The 20,402-nt window shown below is 38.4% G+C and overlaps 1 protein-coding gene across 4 annotated transcripts in view; it reads left to right on the forward strand.

The window, feature by feature from the left end:
• HPS5 (HPS5 biogenesis of lysosomal organelles complex 2 subunit 2) overlaps positions 1–14,645 on the forward strand; it is a 44,395-nt gene extending 29,750 nt beyond the window's left edge. For 3 of the 4 annotated variants that reach the window (XM_048486917.1, XM_048486918.1, XM_048486919.1), the window contains exons 17-23: positions 2,253–2,373; positions 2,713–2,868; positions 4,046–4,165; positions 5,815–5,928; positions 8,102–8,208; positions 10,777–11,062; positions 12,038–14,645. In XM_048486917.1, coding sequence (XP_048342874.1) covers positions 2,253–2,373; positions 2,713–2,868; positions 4,046–4,165; positions 5,815–5,928; positions 8,102–8,208; positions 10,777–11,062; positions 12,038–12,098 — 965 coding nt within the window. In that variant the 3' untranslated portion in view covers positions 12,099–14,645. Of the gene's footprint in view, positions 1–2,252; positions 2,374–2,712; positions 2,869–4,045; positions 4,166–5,814; positions 5,929–8,101; positions 8,209–10,776; positions 11,063–12,037 lie in introns of those variants that run through there. The other variant, XM_048486920.1, reaches the window with a different exon arrangement.
• The last annotated feature ends 5,757 nt before the right edge of the window (positions 14,646–20,402 follow it).

Consider the following 20,402-nt stretch of genomic DNA (forward strand, 5'->3'; position numbering starts at 1 on the left):
AATTTTGTGTCTTTAAATATACTGAACCATTTATTTGTTTGTTTATAGTCCACCTCTCTAGCTGAGACTCAAGACAATTCAATCAGAAGCCCACAATATTCAATAAACAGTTGATGAGGACTAGAAGTACATAATTGGGAAAAAGGCAAACGAGCTGACGTGGAATGACTTGCCCAAATGCAGAAAATAGATTACACAGATAGAAGGCCATGCAAAAAAGCAAAATGGTACATACAATGAACATTATAATAGACTATAATTCCTTTAGAAAAGTGATCTCTTAGGTTATTCCATTCATTAGAATGGGTTTCCTTCAAAGAAAATATATTTATTTGAAATCTTCTGCTATAGAGATCTCAGAAATGTGGAGAGTTTTTAATAGTTTTTTAAAATTTTATAAAGAGAGGTACAAGACCTCTTAGTGTCCATTATAAATCAGTGGTTGATTCCCTGATCTTCTCTTTTGAGGCAAGGTAATTGAGAAAAAGGTAGCTATAAGTGTTCTTGGATAACTGAACTGTCCAGCACCTATTCTGGCTTCAGGCTAGCTATGGGACATAAATGGTTCTGCTGGGTTTAGTTGATGACCTCTGTTTGAATCCCAAGGGTCATGCCTCTCCTTTGATCCTATTGGATTTATCAGCTGCCTTTGACCAAGTGGACTAATGCCATTTTGTGAAATATTTAAAAAGAAAAATAAAGATACCAGAGGACTGGTTTATATCGTTCCTTACAGACCAGAGTCAAGGTTTGCCATCAGAGTCCAATTTTAGCACTTGTTGACTGTAGCACTGTGGGGTTTGCCCAGTGAATTTCCTCAGGGTGCAGTTCATTTCCTCATACTATTCAAATTCTATATAAAACTCTTAGAAGAAATCATTTGAAGTTTGGGAACTGAGTTTGTTCTCCTGGTGATGCAGTAGATGTGTTGAACCACTGCCTGACTTCTGTGATTAAATGGCTGAGTGAATAAACTGAAACTGAATCTCAGCAAGATGGAGGTAATGCTGGATGTTAAGGTTGAGGTCTTGAAGAACATTGTGCTTTTCACTTTTGGTGGGGTCTAGCGTCCTTTCTGACACCCAGAAAATTTGTTCCTAGGGTCATGGGGCCTATGTGGACTAATAGCCATGCAAGTCAGGAAGATACATGGGGGTAAGGGGTGAAGTCACTCCCTCTTCCTCTGTCAGCAGAGCTTCCATGTCAGCAGGAAAGGGAGTATCACTCTGTCTCCTCCCCCCTCCTCACATCTCCTGATGTGGCTATCCTTCCACATGGGCCCTGTAGCTCTGGGAGTAAGCTTTCCCACGATCAGAAAGGATTGCTGGGAGGATGGGCATGTGAAAAAATCCATGATGATCAGCATCTGCTGCTGCCATATTATGGGATTCCACCCAGTAGATGGCATCCAAAGAAATATGCAGAATACTGTATTTGTGCTTCAGGCTGCAGCTCTTTGTGCTCCTGACTAGTAACTATGGAGGATCAGGCTCAGCCAACACAATATTTTTATGAGCAGAAGGTCATGTAGTCAGTTAAATATACCATGACTGAATTGCATCTTAAATTTAATCTTAATCTTTCTTGTCGTGTCTAAAAGTTTAAACTGCCTGTCTAATTTGGAATAGTGTAGTTGAAATTTTAAAAAAATAAGAAAATCCCCCAAATAGCCCTAGTTGCAGTTAATGATTCTGCAAATGCAGAAGAAATATCCAAACATGGAGGTTGGCAATCATATTGATAAGATGAAATGCCACAGCCAACACAGGGAGACAAGACTAGCAAATGGCTCCAGTTTATGTCCCCTATCTGCTTTCTCTCCCCTTCTCCTTCCCCACCCCTCCTCAGCCCTAGGCAATGAACTGGCAGGAAGGCAAAGGAAGACCTGGAAGGGTAAAGGAAAGCAGAGAGGTTGGGGTGTGTGTGGGTGTTGTACAAGGGGGAGGAGAGGAAATATCAAGCAGGTGGTAGGGAATAGAGTAACTGAGTGGAAAAGTAGGGCCAGTTTGAGGTGGGGGTGAGATTTGCTCCCCCCCCCCATTGTATCTAGGTTTAGTATGACAGGATGGATAAAAATGAAGCAAAATTTATTAAAAATACTAATTTAGTTTTACTTGTGGAGCATTTAAAACAGATTGCTCAGATTTAAGTAAATGCACTTTATTACATGCTAAGCACCATAAAATCATTGCCTGTTTATCTAGATTAATACAACTCAAGTAATTTATAATTTGTGTAATTCTTTGTTTCAGAATTGACTCTGAAGAGCCCAGTCACTATGGCATTAGAAAGTGGAGATATGCTTAAAACTCTGAAATTGTTTGTTGATCTGGGCCCCTGGGATACTCCCATATTATTGGCACATGCCCAGAGGTATTTTTTTTTCTTGTTTGAAAGCACTGTACTTCATTCTTGATCCCTAGCATAAGGAACAATTCAGTCCATTCCTTTGCATGTCCATAGCTGTGAATGCAGTGGTGTATTTCCTTGCTTGTGTTTTAACTATCATGTGCACAGACCATTATAAAAGTAATTGGATGTGAGATAATCTTTATGAGTATACATTTACCCATTACACCACTGACATACTAGTAAATATAGTTCAAACTCTATGCTGGGGATCATTAGGAAAGGAATTGATAATAATAGTTCTGTGGAAAAAAGGAAGATAAAGTTTATATTAAAATTTTTATCTTTTCTTGTTTTATATAGGCTTTATGAAAAGTTTGGAGAAACTTCTCTAAGGCCCCTGATCAAGTTTTATCCATCCATTTTGCCTTCAGACATCAAGCAAATTTGTAAAAGTAATCCTGAACATTTTCTAGCATTTTTAGACAGTTTAATCAAATCAAAGGCTGAAGATGAACGGTACATAATGTTGTTCCTTACTCTGGGGAAGAGAAATAAAGGATGGGATGCAGGGAAATAATAAAAAAGGATTGGTGTTGCATATTTGGCCTTTCTTTTTTTCTAATTACGTGACTGGGATTTCTAAAAAAGGAAATACTACTCAAATAAGGGTTATTTGAGTGTTCTGTTTTGCTTTAAGAGACAAAAGTAAACTCAGCTTCAGTTCATGGGATACTTAAACCCCTTCTTTTCTAATGTTTGTACATTAAAATGTATCTGGTATAATTGGAAAAAAATAATGTGATGCACATAGGGGCAAAAAATCCAAACTTCACATACAAGCTACAAGGGTCAGTGCTATCAGTCACAGACCAGGAAAGGGATTTGGGCATCTTAGTTGATAGTTCCATGGGAATGTCAACTCAATGCATGGCAGCTGTGAAAAAGGCAAACTCTATGCTGGGGATCATTAGGAAAGGAATTGATAATAAAACTGCAAAGATTGTCATGCCCTTATATAAAGCCGTGGTGCGACCACACTTGGAGTACTGTGTCCAGTTCTGGTCGCCGCATCTCAAAAAGGATATTGAGGAGATAGAAAAAGTGCAGAGAAGGGCAACAAGGATGATTGAGGGACTGGAGCACCTTCCCTATGAGGAGAGGCTGCAGCGTTTGGAACTCTTTAGTTTGGAGAGGAGACGTCTGAGGGGGGATATGATTGAAGTCTACAAAATTATGCATGGGGTAGAAAATGTTGACAGAGAGAATTTTTTCTCTCTTTCTCACAATACTAGAACCAGGGGGCATTCATTGAAAATGCTGGGGGGAAGAATTAGGACTAATAAAAGGAAACACTTCTTCATAGCGTGTGATTGGTGTTTGGAATATGCTGCCACAGGAGGTGGTGATGGCCACTAACCTGGATAGCTTTAAAAGGGGCTTGGACAGATTTATGGAGGAGAAGTCGATTTATGGCTACCAATCTTGATCCTCTTTGATCTGAGATTGCAAATGCCTTAACAGACCAGGTGCTCGGGAGCAACAGCCACAGAAGGCCATTGCTTTCACCTCCTGCATGTGAGCTCCCAAAGGCACCTGGTGGGCCACTGCGAGTAGCAGACAGCTGGACTAGATGGACTCTGGTCTGATCCAGCTGGCTTGTTCTTATGTTCTTATGTTCTTAATGTCTTTGTAGGTTGTCTTTCCTGAGATCTCTTCTCCATCCTGAATCATTATGTTTAGATTGGTTATCTTTGGCTGTTTCTCATGATGCGCCAAATGCAACAAGTACCAGGGATGCCCAAGGAAATCCAAGGTATATCTGTGTGTGTGTACCATTTTCTCCCTTGCCATTATTAATATGAACTTTGGTGAAAGTTTTAAGTTGTCTGTTCATCAAAGCAACATTTCTGAATATGGAATATGTGGTTTCAAATCACAGCTTCTCAAAAGAGAAGTCATATTATACAGAGGAAGTTTGCTGTGTTCTTACACCTGTGTAATAGAATCCTGGTTTATTGTAAGGCTTATTTAGATGATCAGTCACAAGAGGCACCAGAGGTAATTATTAATTGAGATAATCTCTGAGTATATGTAAAAAGGTAAAGGTGTAAGCACTGGGTCGTTATTGACCCATGGGGTGGTGTCACCACAATGTTTACTAGGCAGATTGGTTTTGGAGTGGTTTGCCATTGCTTCTCCAGTCATCTATACTTTACCCCCAGCAAGCTAGGTATTCATTTTACTGACCTTGAAAGGATGGAAGGCTAAGTCAACCTTGAGCTGGCTACCTGAAACCTATTTCCGTTGAACTCAGGTCATGAGCAGAGGACTGACTATAATACTACAACTTACCACTCTGTTCCGTGGGGCTCCCAGTGTGTGTATATAGTTGTGAAGGCACTTGAAATAATAAGAAAGTATTGCCGAGAAAAATAAGTTTCTCTGGGGCTCACAGCTCATTGTGTTTTACATAAATGCTCCTGTCTTGGGTGATGCATGTGGGAAACATTTACATTCTAATGTGATTCTTAAATTGGAACATTGTTTATCCAACCATCCATGCATACAGGGCACATGGAGTGTTTCTGCGTTCTTCTTAATTCCTACAGTCCTTTCCAGACACTAGAAATATTATACTGTGGGTGATGTAATCTGTGTAGAGGAACATTGTTTGGGGTTAGAAGGGCTGAGGGATAAAATTAACCTTTTCTCTCAGTGGAGCTGTGCTGGTGGCTGGTGCAAAAGAAAACAAACTAGTAATTAAACAGTTATATTTGATGATAATATAAGCACTTAAAGAAAAGATTTCCTTTGTTTAGCTGTAACTTTTTGAACAAAATCAAAGTTTATGTAAAGTGGAAAAACTCACAATAAGAGTTGGCAGAGCAGATATTTTCCTTTGTTCCCCTGGCAGTTCCCTACAGCTACTGAAGGGAAGCAGGAAAAGATTGGATCTGTCAACTCCTTTTGTGAACTTTTCCACTGGAACCAACCCTGTATGTGTGAAATTGTTTTTATCGGTAGTTTGGATGGGTTTTCTTGGGAATTCATAAGCTGCCTTAGTAATTATTCTAAAATAAACTGTAAGTTCCCCACCTCTACTTCACTCCTTTCCCTTTGTTGTCTTTTAAGGAAATTTTTAGATGTAAGCTTCTTGGGTTAGGGCCCTGTCAAGTTATGTTCTGCACAATGCCATGCAAATTGATGGCTCAATAATTTTTTTAATATTTTACATAAAGTTTATTGAAATGTTTTCTGATCTTAATATATTGAGTTTAAGTTTTGTCTTTAAGTAGCAAAAATGTATTTTGTGGTTTAAAAAATGGCAATGTGAAAAATGATCTAATGGGAGGATCCTTTAGGCAAATATCTTTCATACTATCACTGTTCACCTACCAAGCCATACTCATGCAAGATTTCCAGAGAAATTTAATATTTGATTTTGTGCTTTAATATTTTCAGGCCAAGGTCACATTTATTTACTTGGGGATATAACCAACTGATTTTACTATTGCTTAAACTCCCGACTGACATAATAACAAAAAAGAAAATGGCTGAAATCTGCAAAAATTATGGGTAAAGTAAATGTTTTTGTAGCAGTAAAGTTTATTTTTGTAAGTGCATGTTGTTGATTTTTGGTTTGTTCAGCTTCGAGATCCAGGATACATATTGTGCACAAACTAAACCATTGTACATTCTATCAGCCAGTGCTATGCCTGTTAGAATACATATTTAAAATCCTTTAGGGTAGCTGCTTGACTGCTTTTTCCACCACAAGCAGTTACAATTCTTACAAGCTCTAGTGACAATGCTGAAGCAAAATGTATGTTTCAGTTCAAAGCTTCCATCCATCTATCCATCCAGTTCATGATCAGTTCCCACCAGATTTCCCAATAGCACCTTTAAAACCATGCCTAAGTAAGGGGAATGAAGGAAGAAAAGGGCAGGAGGCATAGAAAAGGAAGGGAAGAGGGAGAGGGATGCCATCTATGTTGGAAACACCACTGCTGCCCCAACCATAGACCTACTGAAATAGCTGCATAATTCAAGCCCTGCAGAACTGACAAAGGTCCCACAGGACCCAAGTCTCATTTGAAAGAGCATTCTACCAGACTGGGGACAGAGCCAGACACTCTGACCCTGGTCGAGGACAGCCAAATTTTTCCTCTGTCTCTTTCCATAGGCATTGTGCTTACTACTAGAACGGAATAAGACAAGCATTTCTGGATTGCTGTTGTAGTTCACTTTGGTATCATACAGTGATATAAAGGTCAATTATAGTTGCTGCTGCATAGAAGCATAAGGGCAAACTAGTTAGGAGGAAAGAAAATACATTATCTGGTATGTGTTGCTCCCTTTTTGTAAAAAGAATGTTTTTATATATAAACCAACTGGAGGATGACTAACAGGGTACTTTTGAGGGATAAATGAACAAAGTCTACACACCAAGAACACAATCCTGAAGGTGCTGGAATAGGAATATGTGAAATTCCAAAAAATATATTGGATTTAAGTGTTTGGCTTTGATTTCAGTGGGGCTAAATTGTGGTGTTTTTTTCCCATCAAAATATAATGTGCTTTTAAAAGATGAATGCAGGGAAAAAAATTCTCAAAGGTCACATACCCATGAAAGTACATAAAGCATACATAAACCAACAGACTATAAGAGTGTTTTGTGAAGACACCACCTTCTAGCCATTTTTATTTAGCTTGGTTAAATGTGTATATATGCTAAGTTATAGAAAGATGTTGCTTTTTTTAAAGGGTTAGGTCAGGGGTAGGGAACCTGCGGCTCTCCAGATGTTCAGGAACTACAATTCCCATCAGCCTCTGTCAGCATGGCCAATTGGCCATGCTGGTAGGGGCTGATGGGAATTGTAGTTCCTGAACATCTGGAGAGCCGCAGGTTCCCTACCTCTGGGTTAGGGGATTTCTTATCCAGCTGAAAATTGAAATAAGACTGTAGTGCTTGAATGTGTGACCTCTGCATATCCAGAGTCAGTTTGGGCCTCATGGATGACTCAAGCAGGCGCTTCCTGTGGCTGTCACTACTTGCTACTGCTGCCCTCCACATTACACCATGCAAGGGTTAGATCACCTCTCTCTCCATCCCTGCTTGTTCTCCTTTAAACCAAGGGCAGTGGTAGCTGCCGACTTTCCCTGGTGTACACCTAATGTTAATAGAAAGTGGGTGGGGCCAGATGAGGCTTTTACTCAGCAGGGCTTCAGATTTGCCACTGCAGATTTGAACTGCTGTGCAGACTAAAAGTCATCTTCTTAATTGAAACTGCCTGAAATATAACTATTAAAGTTATATGTAACTTTGCACCCTGAGATTTTGTGGCTGGCTTCAACTCAATGGCAGCTATTTCGTGGTTGGCTCTGTCTACCACACTGTGTTAGAATTCCACAGATTTGGGGATCCCTCCTTTGAATACAGTGAGGAGGGCAGGAACATTGAGTGCTGTGCTTTCTTAGGGGGTAGGGTGGCAACCACTCTCTTATCTCACTCTAGAGCTGGCCATGTTTGATCTATTCCATGTTAGTACCTGTGTGCCTTGTGTACCTATTCCATGTTAGTACCTATATGCATTGTGACCAGAATGAATACTGTCTGATGTGGGTGGGTGTGTATGTATAAATACAATCATGCACATGGTTCTGTGTCTTCTCATTGAAGCTTATGGTAACCTGTAATGTTCATTAAGTTATAATTACTTTAACCTATAGAACACTTACATTTTCACAGCTTCTGGCCTGGATATCTTTCTCTGTGTTTGGACCTGGATAGAAGAGCTGAAACCCTTACTAATGTTGTTTATTTAGATGACATGAACTTGTTAAATGGAGAACATGGTTAGTAAAACTTAATTTGATTAAAGCCTCAGTATAGTCTGCTTGTATTAATTAGACTTTATGCATGTATCTCAACTAGCGGGCCCGGCCACGTGTTGCTGTGGCAATTCTCCTTCTCATCACAGTCCGCAACCCACACAGATGTCCATGCAGGTCCAATGATCCCCAGCATAGTGGTCAAATGGAATCCCTCTTTCCCTTTTCAATGCACATTGTTATATGGTGGTGTCTTGTTTTTTTAGTATAAGGTAACCCTTCCCATTCCACAATGGAACTGTCCAGAGTGTGAATCTGCTGTACATGAGACTGGTTGACATGCACAGTCCTGGCTTGGGTAAGGCAGAACTGGGGCAAGCAGGCTATCCCAGTCAGGCAGCAGAGGCAGGGTGGTGAGGCGCTCAGATCGAGGCCAGCTCCCTGGGTTCTTAAAGGGCCAATGCAAAGAAGCGGAGCTGGTAGTGCATGTTCGCCCCCACCCTGCGGATTTTATTAGAAGAAAAAGGCAAACTCCAGCTCACTTTTAGTAAAAGAGAGTTGTGGTGAATATGGGTGAGGAAGTGGGTAAGTGGTGGTTGGATGTGAGGGAGGGCAGAGTGAGGTGTGTGAGGATGAGCTGGATGTGTATTGTGTAGTAGCAGTGGGTGAGGCACAGAAAGTGAAAGTTACCTGCATGTGTGGGGGGGAACCCCACCTGACGTCTCACACGGCAAAGTGTGTATGTGTTTCACTACCACTCGTATTACCTAACAGTATTACCTATTTACTGTTTTCACTGCTCATCTCTACCCAGCTGCGTGAACATTCTAAGCCCTCATACCAAGCCCTCAGGCCACAGACAGACAGGCTGCACGAACATTCTAAGGGTGACAGTTAAACAGAGCCAGCTTCATGGCCTGGTGCGCCAGGAAAAAGACATTTTACCTTACTCAGGTATGGACTTTCGGTGGTTTGAAGGTCCAATTATCTGCCCACAACAGGGAGGGACGTCATGTGAAAATTTGGGGGCGATCCATCCATTGGGGATGAAAGCATGGTGCACTTCCAGCCCAAGGTACTTCTGATCACTTGGCTGGCAGGATCTTCCACAGCAACTTGGGCATGAAAGCAGAGTTTTTATTTGTATTGTATGGTTCCTTAAGTATGTCATAAACTGATAGTTTGGGTAGGATTTTGTTTGCCTTTTACATTTACAGCCATCTTAATCAGGCACTTGGGGATTAGCAAATATTTTATTCCTGAATCCAAATTTTTTCCAAATATAGGGGGTTTGAATCTTTATTGTTGTGGAAGCATAGAATTGGACATTCCTGAACTACAGAAATTCTACTAAATACAATTTGACAAAATTTTGGAATAACAATTATTTTTATTTGGGTGCTGTGTGGTTTCCGGGCTGTATGGCCGTGTTCTAGCAGCATTCTCTCCTGACGTTTCGCCTGCATCTTTGGCTGGCATCTTCAGAGGATCTGAATGATTCAGATCCTCTGAAGATGCCAGCCACAGATGCAGGCCCAGCAATGGCATGCTAACTTAAATTCTGCGAAAACAGCACCTAATATTCCGGCCGTGAAAGCCTTCGACAATACAATTATTTTTATATAAGTCCATCAATATATATGGATGTTAACTTTATGGAATGGGAAGTCTGTAGTCTTATCTTAAGGTTCCTACCACTGCCTTTGTCATTCAATCAATCAACAAGAGTTAATTGTTGACTAGAAACACATGCACTTCTGGAAAGATATCTCTTTCTTCTTCCAGCAAAAGAGGACGAGCAGACACAGAGGCACATACAGACTGCACAGACACCCAGACTGAACACTTGCATAGATAGAGTTTGCTGTTCCTACATTTGGTGTAAATTCATTTGTTATCTAGTAAAGTTTTACAAAACAACTCACTCACATCTCTGCTCTATTTTTTGCTCTCCTAATTCATTGCGATACAACATTAAGTCTTCAATCTTTATTAGACTATCTGAAAATTCCACCCATTCATGCTCTGTTTTCATCTCTTATCTTTTCATGTTTCTTATGCAAAAATTGTCCTTCCTTCTTCTTTCAACTGCTTGTATCTTTCTCACTGCCCCCCCTTTCCTAATTCTTTCAAGCTGAGACATTTTGTTTCTGAAAAGATTTCACTATCTTAAACACCATTCAATATTAGGTAATCCCACCTACAAATGTGAGAAAAGAAAAGAAGTTATGGGAATCTAAATGTATGTTGTGAACATTCATGTTGCCTTGGTTATTGTGAGAATATTGTTAATTAGAAGGAACAGTAATTACTTGTCACTTTCACTTGGATCCTGTGGAGTCCATGCATATATGTATTAAAGCAGCCTCCTGAGACTTCCAAAAAGCTGATTCTGGTAGGGGTACAAGTATTGTATGGGGGGACTACAGAGCCTGGTTCCCCTTCCTCACTGCAGTCCCAACCCATCCATGTGTTTGTTTTGTTTTTTTCCACATGAGTCCTGTAATGTTCAGCCTCAGCGTCCTTGAAGTCTTAGGCACCAAAGTGACCTGACTTTTTTTAAAAAAACCTTAAACGTTCTTTTACATCCAGGGGCAGTGCCAGAGACAGTGGAAGAATGGAAGTTCCTCCTTGATCTTGTAAAGAGTCACCACAACAGTGCCCTTCATCCAGCTATGCATAATGGCAATGCTATTAGTAATGGTGCTTCAAATTGGTCAAATTGTGTCACTGTTGAGAATGTGGCTCTTGTGTTGGCCAGAATAGTTGGGCCAGATTGCGCTGTGCTACTGTTGCAGGAATGTGGCTTAATGACTGAGTTATCTGAAAAATTTGCCAAAGTCTGTGAGATACTAAGAATTGCTGAAAAAAGGCAAAGGTAAGTTTTGAGAGAATGGTATCTCAATATCATTTTAGAATTTAATTAAATATACTTGATGTTAAAATGGACAGCTTCAAATTTCTGCCCAGGTACTTAAGCAGGCAAAATAAAAGCATTGAAAGGCAAAATAAAAGCCTCACTTTGGAAAAGCATTGAAATCAACTTAAATGAGCTTAATGTTTATCTCAAGTTGTATTTATTTGAATTGGGACAATATTTCCATTCAAAATGTAACACAGCCCATGTGTAGGAAAAGTGTTAGGTTAAATAAGTATCCAGTCAAGCCAGTTATTCCTGTGCTCCTGCTTGCCTGATTTGTGCTAGCTTTTGCATCTTTTTAAACAAAAAAAGGTGGTGAGATTCAGCAGGTTCACACCACTTCGGCAGAATTGGTTGTTAAAATGGTCATTGTAAACAACCAGTTGTTAAATTATTTGAATCCCACCACTGGTTATACACTTTGGAGAGCACATATGATTCTGTTAGTTTCCTCATATTGAACATACGTGTGTACATTTACTGTGAAGGAGTTAAAGTGTATTTTAGGACTAAGAAGCACGACTGAATAGCAAATGCTGTCTGCATCTCTCTGGAAAGCAGCCCAGGAAGATAATATAAAATATACAAAGCTTTTGAAACTGATATTAGAGGGATGATAACTCTCTGCTGTGTAAGTGTAGACTTTGGGAGCACTCCATCCTAAGCAGATTTGCTTGGAAGTAAGACACATGTTTACAGCAAGGAATGTATGCTTAGGATTGCAACCTTTTAAACTCAGCAACGTTAAAGTAGACATGAGGTACAAACTCTGTGCACCAAAACTGTCGAGCTATAATGTATGCACAACTTTAAGTTTAATTTGAGGTTCATTCCTCTTAATTAGGCAAGTTGAGGATAAAAATGAGAGTTTAATAATTTTGTTACAATATTTTAATGTCTCTTTTCCCTTCTACGACTTTATTCTTGTTGCAGAGCTTTGATTCAATCCATGCTGGAAAGATGTGATAGATTTTTATGGTCTCAACAAGCATAACAAATAATTATGACAGATCACGGTGGCTATAAGAAACACACGTTGCCAGCACTACACTAGTTTCCAGAAGAATCTCCCTCTCTGTAAAATGGTGCAGTTAATAATTTTGCACAAAAACTGGTGGTAATGAAGCTTCTGTTTTAATTAATTTTCAAGTTTTGGTATATTGAATGTTTGTAATTTGTATATATTTGAGAGTATGTTTTGCCAATTGCTTAATAAAAGTGCCGAATGATATTGCTCTGAGAAGTATTTGCATATGGTAAAAGGGCTGTATTATCACTGTTAACTTTAGATATGAAAAAGGGTTCTTTATGAACAATTTCTATCCATATAATCCATGTATATTTATTCTGGTGATATCAACATTACGATAGATTCTGTACAGTTACTAGCTGATTTACAAAAAGTTGCATATAAATTAATTTATGTAAAAGTGTAGATTATACCTGTGTAATTTAAAAGTCAGTGTCTTTTATGAGTTAAATCAGAAACTTGCATGGTAGTCGCTGAAAGGATGTGACCACCGTACCAAATGTAGTATCTTCCAGATCTAAATAAAAGCAGCGATGCTGATGAATTATTGGTAAGTTTAAGTGATAATCAATAGAACTTAAATCCTGTTAACTAAATATTACTGACAATTGACTTTGAGAAAAACTAACTTTTTAATCCTGTGTTTTAGCAATGGCTAAAATAATGTGCATTATTGCATTTTTTCTCTTACTGAAAGCACTCTGAAACTTTTAAAATATACCTAAAATATTGCACTTTCTTATTTACAATTTTGTATGACATCTTGATTTCATTCATGTGTATGATGAAGTAAGTCCTACTGTATTCCAGGGGCTTAATTCAAGTAAAGTGTTTATAGGATTACACACACAGCTGGAATAGTGATATACTCATTAATTAACAATTGGAGAATCTTTATTATTGCAGTTTCATTTTATTTTGGAGCACTGATATTTTAAACTCCACTAAACTGAATACTTCTGTTGACACTATCTGGTGTTTGATAAAAAGACAATACTATGCAAATTATTTGACTCATATGTTGAATATTTAATTTCTAGAAAATGTATTTTTGATAGTAGCTTGGTTCCAAAGTAATACAAAGCTGCTTTCTCATGTGCAAAGGAGCTTTCATTATGTCTTCTGACGCCAGCCCCTGGTATCCTCTGAAAGTCATTCCTTAGAGGGGGATCCTGCATACCAGCACATCAACAGGTGGGAGAGGCTGTACCTGGCAGAAGGCTGGGGGAATCATCATCATCTGTGTGTGGAGTGCTTTCCATTCCTGCATAAATAAAGAGCAGCTTTGGGTTCAAGTTAGTAAATTATATGGGCAGCCCAATCCACAGCCTCCTAGCAGTGGGACACAGCCTGTTGCTGCACCGCTCCACCGCCTCCAAGAGGGCTTCTCCATGGTGCGGGGAGGCAAAAAACAACCGAAAACTTCTGTCTCTTCCATTGGGTTCTATGAAATTAAGTCCAAGGCCCAGATGCCAGTGTTCTGGCAAATAGAGACCGAGCGGAAGCTAACTAATAGTTGACTCTACCCCTGTCCACACCTCTACTATGCTGGCAAAGGCACAGGGGTACTGACATGGTGCTCTGCGCTGCCTCTGACTGCCATGGAGGACCACATTGGCCATCTGCCAGCTGCATTGTTCCTCTGCCAGGGTAAGTGCCCAGGGAGGGCAAATCCCCTGGAATTCCCACGCTGCCTCCAAAGGTGGATTTGCCCCCCTCCCCCCTTTCGATTGGGCTGTGTATGGAAAAATTAATTCCTTATATAGAGTTAGAGGAGATTTTGGTAATTCTTCAGGATGGCTTCCAGAATTAAACTGTCATTTTCTATGTATTTTTGACCCAACCTACCATTGTATTTGAATCTTTAAGCTCAAGTCTGAAATAGCGCAAATACATCATAACTTTAATTTTATGCTAGTTGTTGTGACCCCTTGTCTTTATACTTTCAACAAAGTACAAAGCCTTACATAAATTACTATCTTTTTGTGCCTTATTTTTCTGGACCACAATCCAAAGTGTCTTGTTAGCTATTGGGAGAGGCTTGTTGTGGACAATGAAGTTCCCCCTTTTTTGCAAGTTTCTTACACTTCATTGGCATCATTTGTGGGGGTGGGGGACCTTTCAGAAACAGGAGCTGAGAGATCCAGCTATGAACAAGGAACTTGATGTGTAGACATTTGAATGGGATATCTGCTGTGCAAGTTAGTGTTCATATTATTTGGAGGAGGAGGAAGATATTTTAAGTTTAAAGATTGATACAGATTCACAAAATAAGTTCATGAACTTTTAATAACTTTCTTTTTATCTCAAAAGAAAGTGAAGTAGAGGAATGAAAATTATACATAGGCATTTTTGTACTTTGCAAGTTCTTTCTGTTCATATTTTTGAAAATTATTCACCTTGCATTTAAGGATACAGTATAATGGTGTTATTTAAATCATTACTTGTACTCACAGCCATGTTTATAATTTTTGCTTACCTGCATTTATTAAAGTTAATATATTATAATCATCACTTGTTCAGTTTTTTCTTTTTGTAACATTAAAGGTAAAGTTAATTGGTAACAATATTGCAGTAGACCCCACAGACAAAAATAATTCCTTCCATAAAATATGTGACAAGACTGCCACCCTTGTGCTTTCATTTAAAATGTAGATTTTTAAAAAAACCAAAAGCGTTTCACTTTTTGGACTTCCGGTTACGAGGGAAGCGGAGACGGACCGTTTCTTGGCAGCCTCTGCAGCAGCTCATAACAAATAAACTTCTCAAGCCTGTAGCCCATGCCAACGAAGGGCTAACAGGTCGAGGAGCCCTTCCTGGAAAAGGGAAGGTCCGGAGGGGGATATAAATCTCCCCAATATCGTCTGCCAGCAAGCGGCAGGGCAAGCTGATAGCCCACAACGCGAACCCTGCCCGCCAAACGGAAGAGACGAGAAACCGAGAACTGCAGAGGCAAACGTCCGTATAGCCTCGTAAACTCAAAACAGCTGAATTTAAGGGTAAGAAGCAACATCTATTTGATATTATGCGAGTGGGCAAAGAAAGTTGAAGAAATTTAACTTTACCATACACTGAAGGTGGGCGTTTAAGACAGACAGCCTTTGAGGCTTCGCGGTCCCCAAGTCAGTTAAAGAAACAGTACATATACGGGTTTAGAGCATGCGCAATAGACGAGAAGGCTAAGAACAAGCATTTTGCATTACCGTAAACTATATAATAGAAGCAAGAGCTAAAATTACAACAACTTAACACCTTTAGAAGGTGGAAGATTACTGGTAGCTTATGCCAGCGCTTGAGACTCTGAAAAGATAAGCTACAGACTAATCACATAAAATAATGGCAAAAGCAGTTAAAGGAAGGAAGAACAGTATTCCAGACATGGTTGAAAAAGCAGAAAATGACAGCAAGTTGGATCAACTGATGGAAATGATGACTGAAATAAGGAATGAATCAGTACAGAGATTTAATAAACTGGAAGATAAATTATGTAATTTTGGAAAAGCCTTTGAAAAAATAGAGAAAGACCTAGATACAGTGAAAGGAGAGTTAAGTAAACTGAAACCCTTAGAAAACAGAATACAGAAAACAGAGGAAAAAATAAAAGAACAAGAAGAAATTAATGAACAGATGGAGAGGAAAATCCATACCTATGATGGAGAAATTGAAAGACTCACAAAACAAAACGCACTACTTGAACTAAGACAAAAAGAACGAATATTAAGATTCAGAGGGGTCCCATCAAAGGACAGAACAGAACTGAATAAGGTCATGATTACCAACCTGGCCAAATACCTGGACATAGAAGATGACGTTCTGGAAGACGACATTGACAAAATAATCAGACTTAGTTTCAGAACACCAGATAAGGAAATAAAAGATGGTGACGTCCTGATTTTTTTCAACAGACTAGAGATGAGATACTGAAAAAAAACTCTAAGAAAAAAATGACAATTGATTTGAAAGAAATTACCATCCTCAAAGAAATACCGAAATGGATACTCAACAAAAGAAAAGAATTCTCTCCTATAGTCAACTTACTTAGGCCGCTTTATGACCCAAATAAACGACCTGGGGTAATGCGCTTGCCCGCCCCCAGACGCCCGTTCTGGCGCCCGCTGCTGCAGCAGCAGCAGCGGCTGTTGTCGCGGCTTCCCTCCCGCGGGGGCGACCTCAGGCAGCCTAAACAACAACCCTTTAAAGGGTTGTTGAGGAAGGCGTCTTTCGCGGCTGATGCGAACAGCGCCCGCCAGAAACGCTTGTTCCCCTCCTCCCTCCCCTTACCGTGTCCTTCTTCGTCTGCGAGTCGCGGCCCTGTCTCCGGCCTCCAGGGGTCGGAGGGCAGCGGCGTGACTCGGCACTCTAACGGCTGGCGGCGGCTGACAAAGTGAAGGAAGAAGAAGGGCACAAGCGACTCCGTCGCGAACCGCCTGCCTTCTACCGGCCTCCCCTGCACCTTTCGCCTTGCGGCTTCCGTGCGAGAGAGGCCTCCACTCGCCCCGGCGAAACTCTGCTTTGTGAAGTGCACTGGAGGCCGTGCATAAACGGCCCTAGAAAGGACAATATTTCTTTTAAATGGGAAGAGATTGAAGGAATTCAATTTACTTATAATGACAAATTTTATAGACTTTCATCAGCCAATCAGGTTAAAGAAACTTTAGAGAAGATTAAATTAAACTTAAGACTAGGGAATAAGTAAGTACCTGATTGGTTAATTTTTTTTTCTTTTGTCTTCTCCTCCTCCTCCTCCTCAGTCTCTCTTACTTATCTATCTAAGTGTTAAATAATATTGAAATAAACAATCGGAAAATGGTTGGGAAAATTATCTGTTGGAATGTCAATAGAATGAATTCTCCGGTAAAAAGAAGGAAAATATTTTATTATTTAATTAAGAATAAGTTTGATATTGTTTGTATACAAGAAACGCATATAAGGAAAAAGGATATAGGATTACTACAGAATGACAAAATGGGTATAAGTTTTGTTTCAGCAGGAGAAAAGAAAAAAAAGGGGAATTGTGATGTATGTAAAAAAACAATATAACCCAAAGCAGATATTTGAGGACAAAGAAGGAAGATTTATTGGAGTGGAAATTACCTGGAATAATCAGAAATCTTTATTGGTGGGACTATATGGCCCTAATGAAAATAAAAGTACTTTCTATAAGCAGATAGGGGAAACTATGAAAGAACAAGAATATAATAGCATATGTATCATGGGAGACATGAACGGGGTGGCCTCAGTACAACTTGATAAGTTAACACAGAGTAAGAAAGACAGAGAAATAAATAAAAAGAAAATAGAAGGAAAACTGCCTATAGCTTTTTTCGATCTTTGTGATTACTTAAAGATTCAAGATATATGGAGAACGCACCACGGTGACGAAAAAGATTTTACATTTTTCTCTAACCAATATAAAACATTCTCCAGATTAGATATGATCTGGGGAACTAAAGACCTCTGTTTAAGAACAAGTAAAATAATAATTGGAGAAAAAATACTATCAGACCATAAGCCAATTATTTGGGAATGGAAGGATGTTAAGAAATTTGGTATATGGAAAATAAACGAATATCTTTTAAGGAAAGAAAAGGTAACAGAAAAAATAAAAAAAGAATTGGATAACTTCTTTAAAATTAATTTGAATGGAGAAGTGAGTTTGAATACGGTGTGGGACGCAAGTAAAGCGTATGTTAGAGGTCTGTTTATGAAAGAAAACGCAAACTGGAAAAAAGAAAAGGAGAAATACGAAATGGAAATCAGACAAGACATCAGAAAGATAGAAAAACAACTGATGTCTGACTTAACTAACAAAAAATTACTGAAAGAGTTGAATAATTTACAAAATCAATTAACAATGTTATACACTAATCAAATGGAAAAAAATTTAAAGATATTAAAAGCTAAAGAATTTGATAGTGCAAATAAAACTGGTAAATGGATGGCATGGAAAATCAGAAGTAAAATACAAAATAGAAACATCGATACAATAATAAGAGAGGAAAAAAGATATACTAGCCAAGATGAAATTATAAACCAATTTCTGGATTTTTATAAATCATTATATAAATATCAAGAAACCAATAAAGAAATAAAAGACTTTAAAATAGGAGAAAAGATGAAAATAACTGAAGAAGAAAAGAACTACTTGGACCAGGATATAACAAAAGAAGAAATACAAAGAACTATCAGAAAATTAAAAACAAATAAATCCCCAGGTACGGATGGACTACCAAATGAGTTCTATAAAACATTTGAAACTCAGCTTACCCCTATACTATATCAAATTATGAATAAAATCAAGGAAAATCAGACAATACCCAACTCATGGGAAGAGACAGTGATAACGGTTATACCAAAAGAAGGGACTGATCTGACTAATGTTAAAAATTATCGTCCAATAGCTTTATTAAATAGTGACTATAAAATATATGCAATGGTGCTAGCTAACAGATTTAAACAAGTATTAGGCAGGATTATACCATCTGACCAGAGCGGCTTCTTACCTGGGAGATTTATTAGAAACAATATACGGACTGTTATCAATTTAGTGGAGATCTTACAGAAAAAAATAAATCAACCAGCCGCATTAATCTTTTTAGATATCGAAAAGGCCTTTGATAGTATAGGATGGGATAGCATGAAGGAAACATTGGTAAACATCGATTGTGGAGAAAATTTCCAATCTTGGATATACGCCATATATACACATCAAAATGCGAGAATTAAAATAAATGGTGAAATTTCACAGAAATTTAACATTGAAAGAGGCACACGCCAAGGATGCCCGCTTTCCCCTCTCCTGTTTATTTTAACAATAGAACCATTATTGGAATATATTAGAACAACAAAAGAAATAAAGGGAATAAAAATTAATAGATATGAATACAAGGTCAAGGCATATGCAGACGACCTGGCCTTATTTATAGACCCTCAGGAAGAAACAATGCAAATCCTGAAGAAAACTTCTATAAAATGATGTTCAGATGGTACCTCTGTCCAAGCAAATTAGCATTAATGTATAAAGGGGTTTCTCCCCTATGCTGGAGATGTAAGGAAGAGAAGGGCTCCATGTTCCATATTTGGTGGAATTGTAAAATAATCAAAAACTTCTGGCAGGAGATTCATCAAAATATTAAAACCATTATAGGATTAGATATATGTTTCTGTCCGGAATTATTTTTGTTAAATATGATAAATGACCAAATGCGGATTAAATGTAAAACTTTACTTTTGTACATGATAACTGCAGCTAGGATTTTGATTGCACGAAATTGGAAGAAGACATCTCCCCCTCAGATTCAAGATTGGATTCTACTGTTAACCGAATACGCATCAATGGACAAACTTTCTGGCATACTAAAAAGAGTAATATCGAAAAGATTTCAGAGACATGGCGACCATTTAATGATTTTGTACAAGCAAAATATGGAATGAACAAACTATTATTATACCTTCAATGTTAAAAAACATTTACTTAATGGACATATAGGAAAATAACAATATATAGCAATAGCTATATTTACTGAAGTAATAATATAATCCCTATCAGGGACCCCCTTAAATTGGAAGTCCTTTTTTTTTCTTTCTCTCTCCTTTTTTCTTTCTTTCTTTCTTCCCTTTTCTTTTCTCCTTTTTTCGTTTCATTTTTCTCACCTTTTCTCCTTCTTTCTCCTCCCTTTTTTTTCTTTCTTTCCCTTTTTTAACTCTTATTATTGCTATTTTATTTCTTTTTTGACACACTGTATAAGGTTATAGTATTGTTATTTATTCTTTGGTGAATGTTAATATATAAATACGGTAATAATCTTTGATGTAAATGAAATGGAATTACATTGTATTGCACTATTATGTTGTATTGCACTATCTTGGTTGAAATAAAAACTTTTTTTTAAAAAAAGCGTTTCACTTTTTGAGGACTACCCCAGAACTACGTATATAGAGAATTGCATAATTTTGTAACTACAGCAGCTCAGAATTAATAGATTAACAGAAAATGACACAAAGGCTAACATGTTTTGAATCCACCTAGTTAGCCAAACAGGCATAAACACAGGAGGACTTCTTTGAGAGGTGGAAGAGTATGTCATGTTGTGACCCATGCGCAGTATCCAATTTCAACAACTGCAGTTTCAGATACAGAGAACTTCCTCCTGCCCTGTGTTTGTGTAGTATTGTAATGATTTCTTCAACAACTTGGTTGCCCTTTACACAGAATGAACTGAATGGAGATCATGTCTATGGCCACTACTACTCTTCCATTCCTCAAGC

Source organism: Sphaerodactylus townsendi, linkage group LG02, assembly GCF_021028975.2.
Source record: "Sphaerodactylus townsendi isolate TG3544 linkage group LG02, MPM_Stown_v2.3, whole genome shotgun sequence".
Lineage (NCBI taxonomy): Eukaryota > Metazoa > Chordata > Lepidosauria > Squamata > Sphaerodactylidae > Sphaerodactylus > Sphaerodactylus townsendi.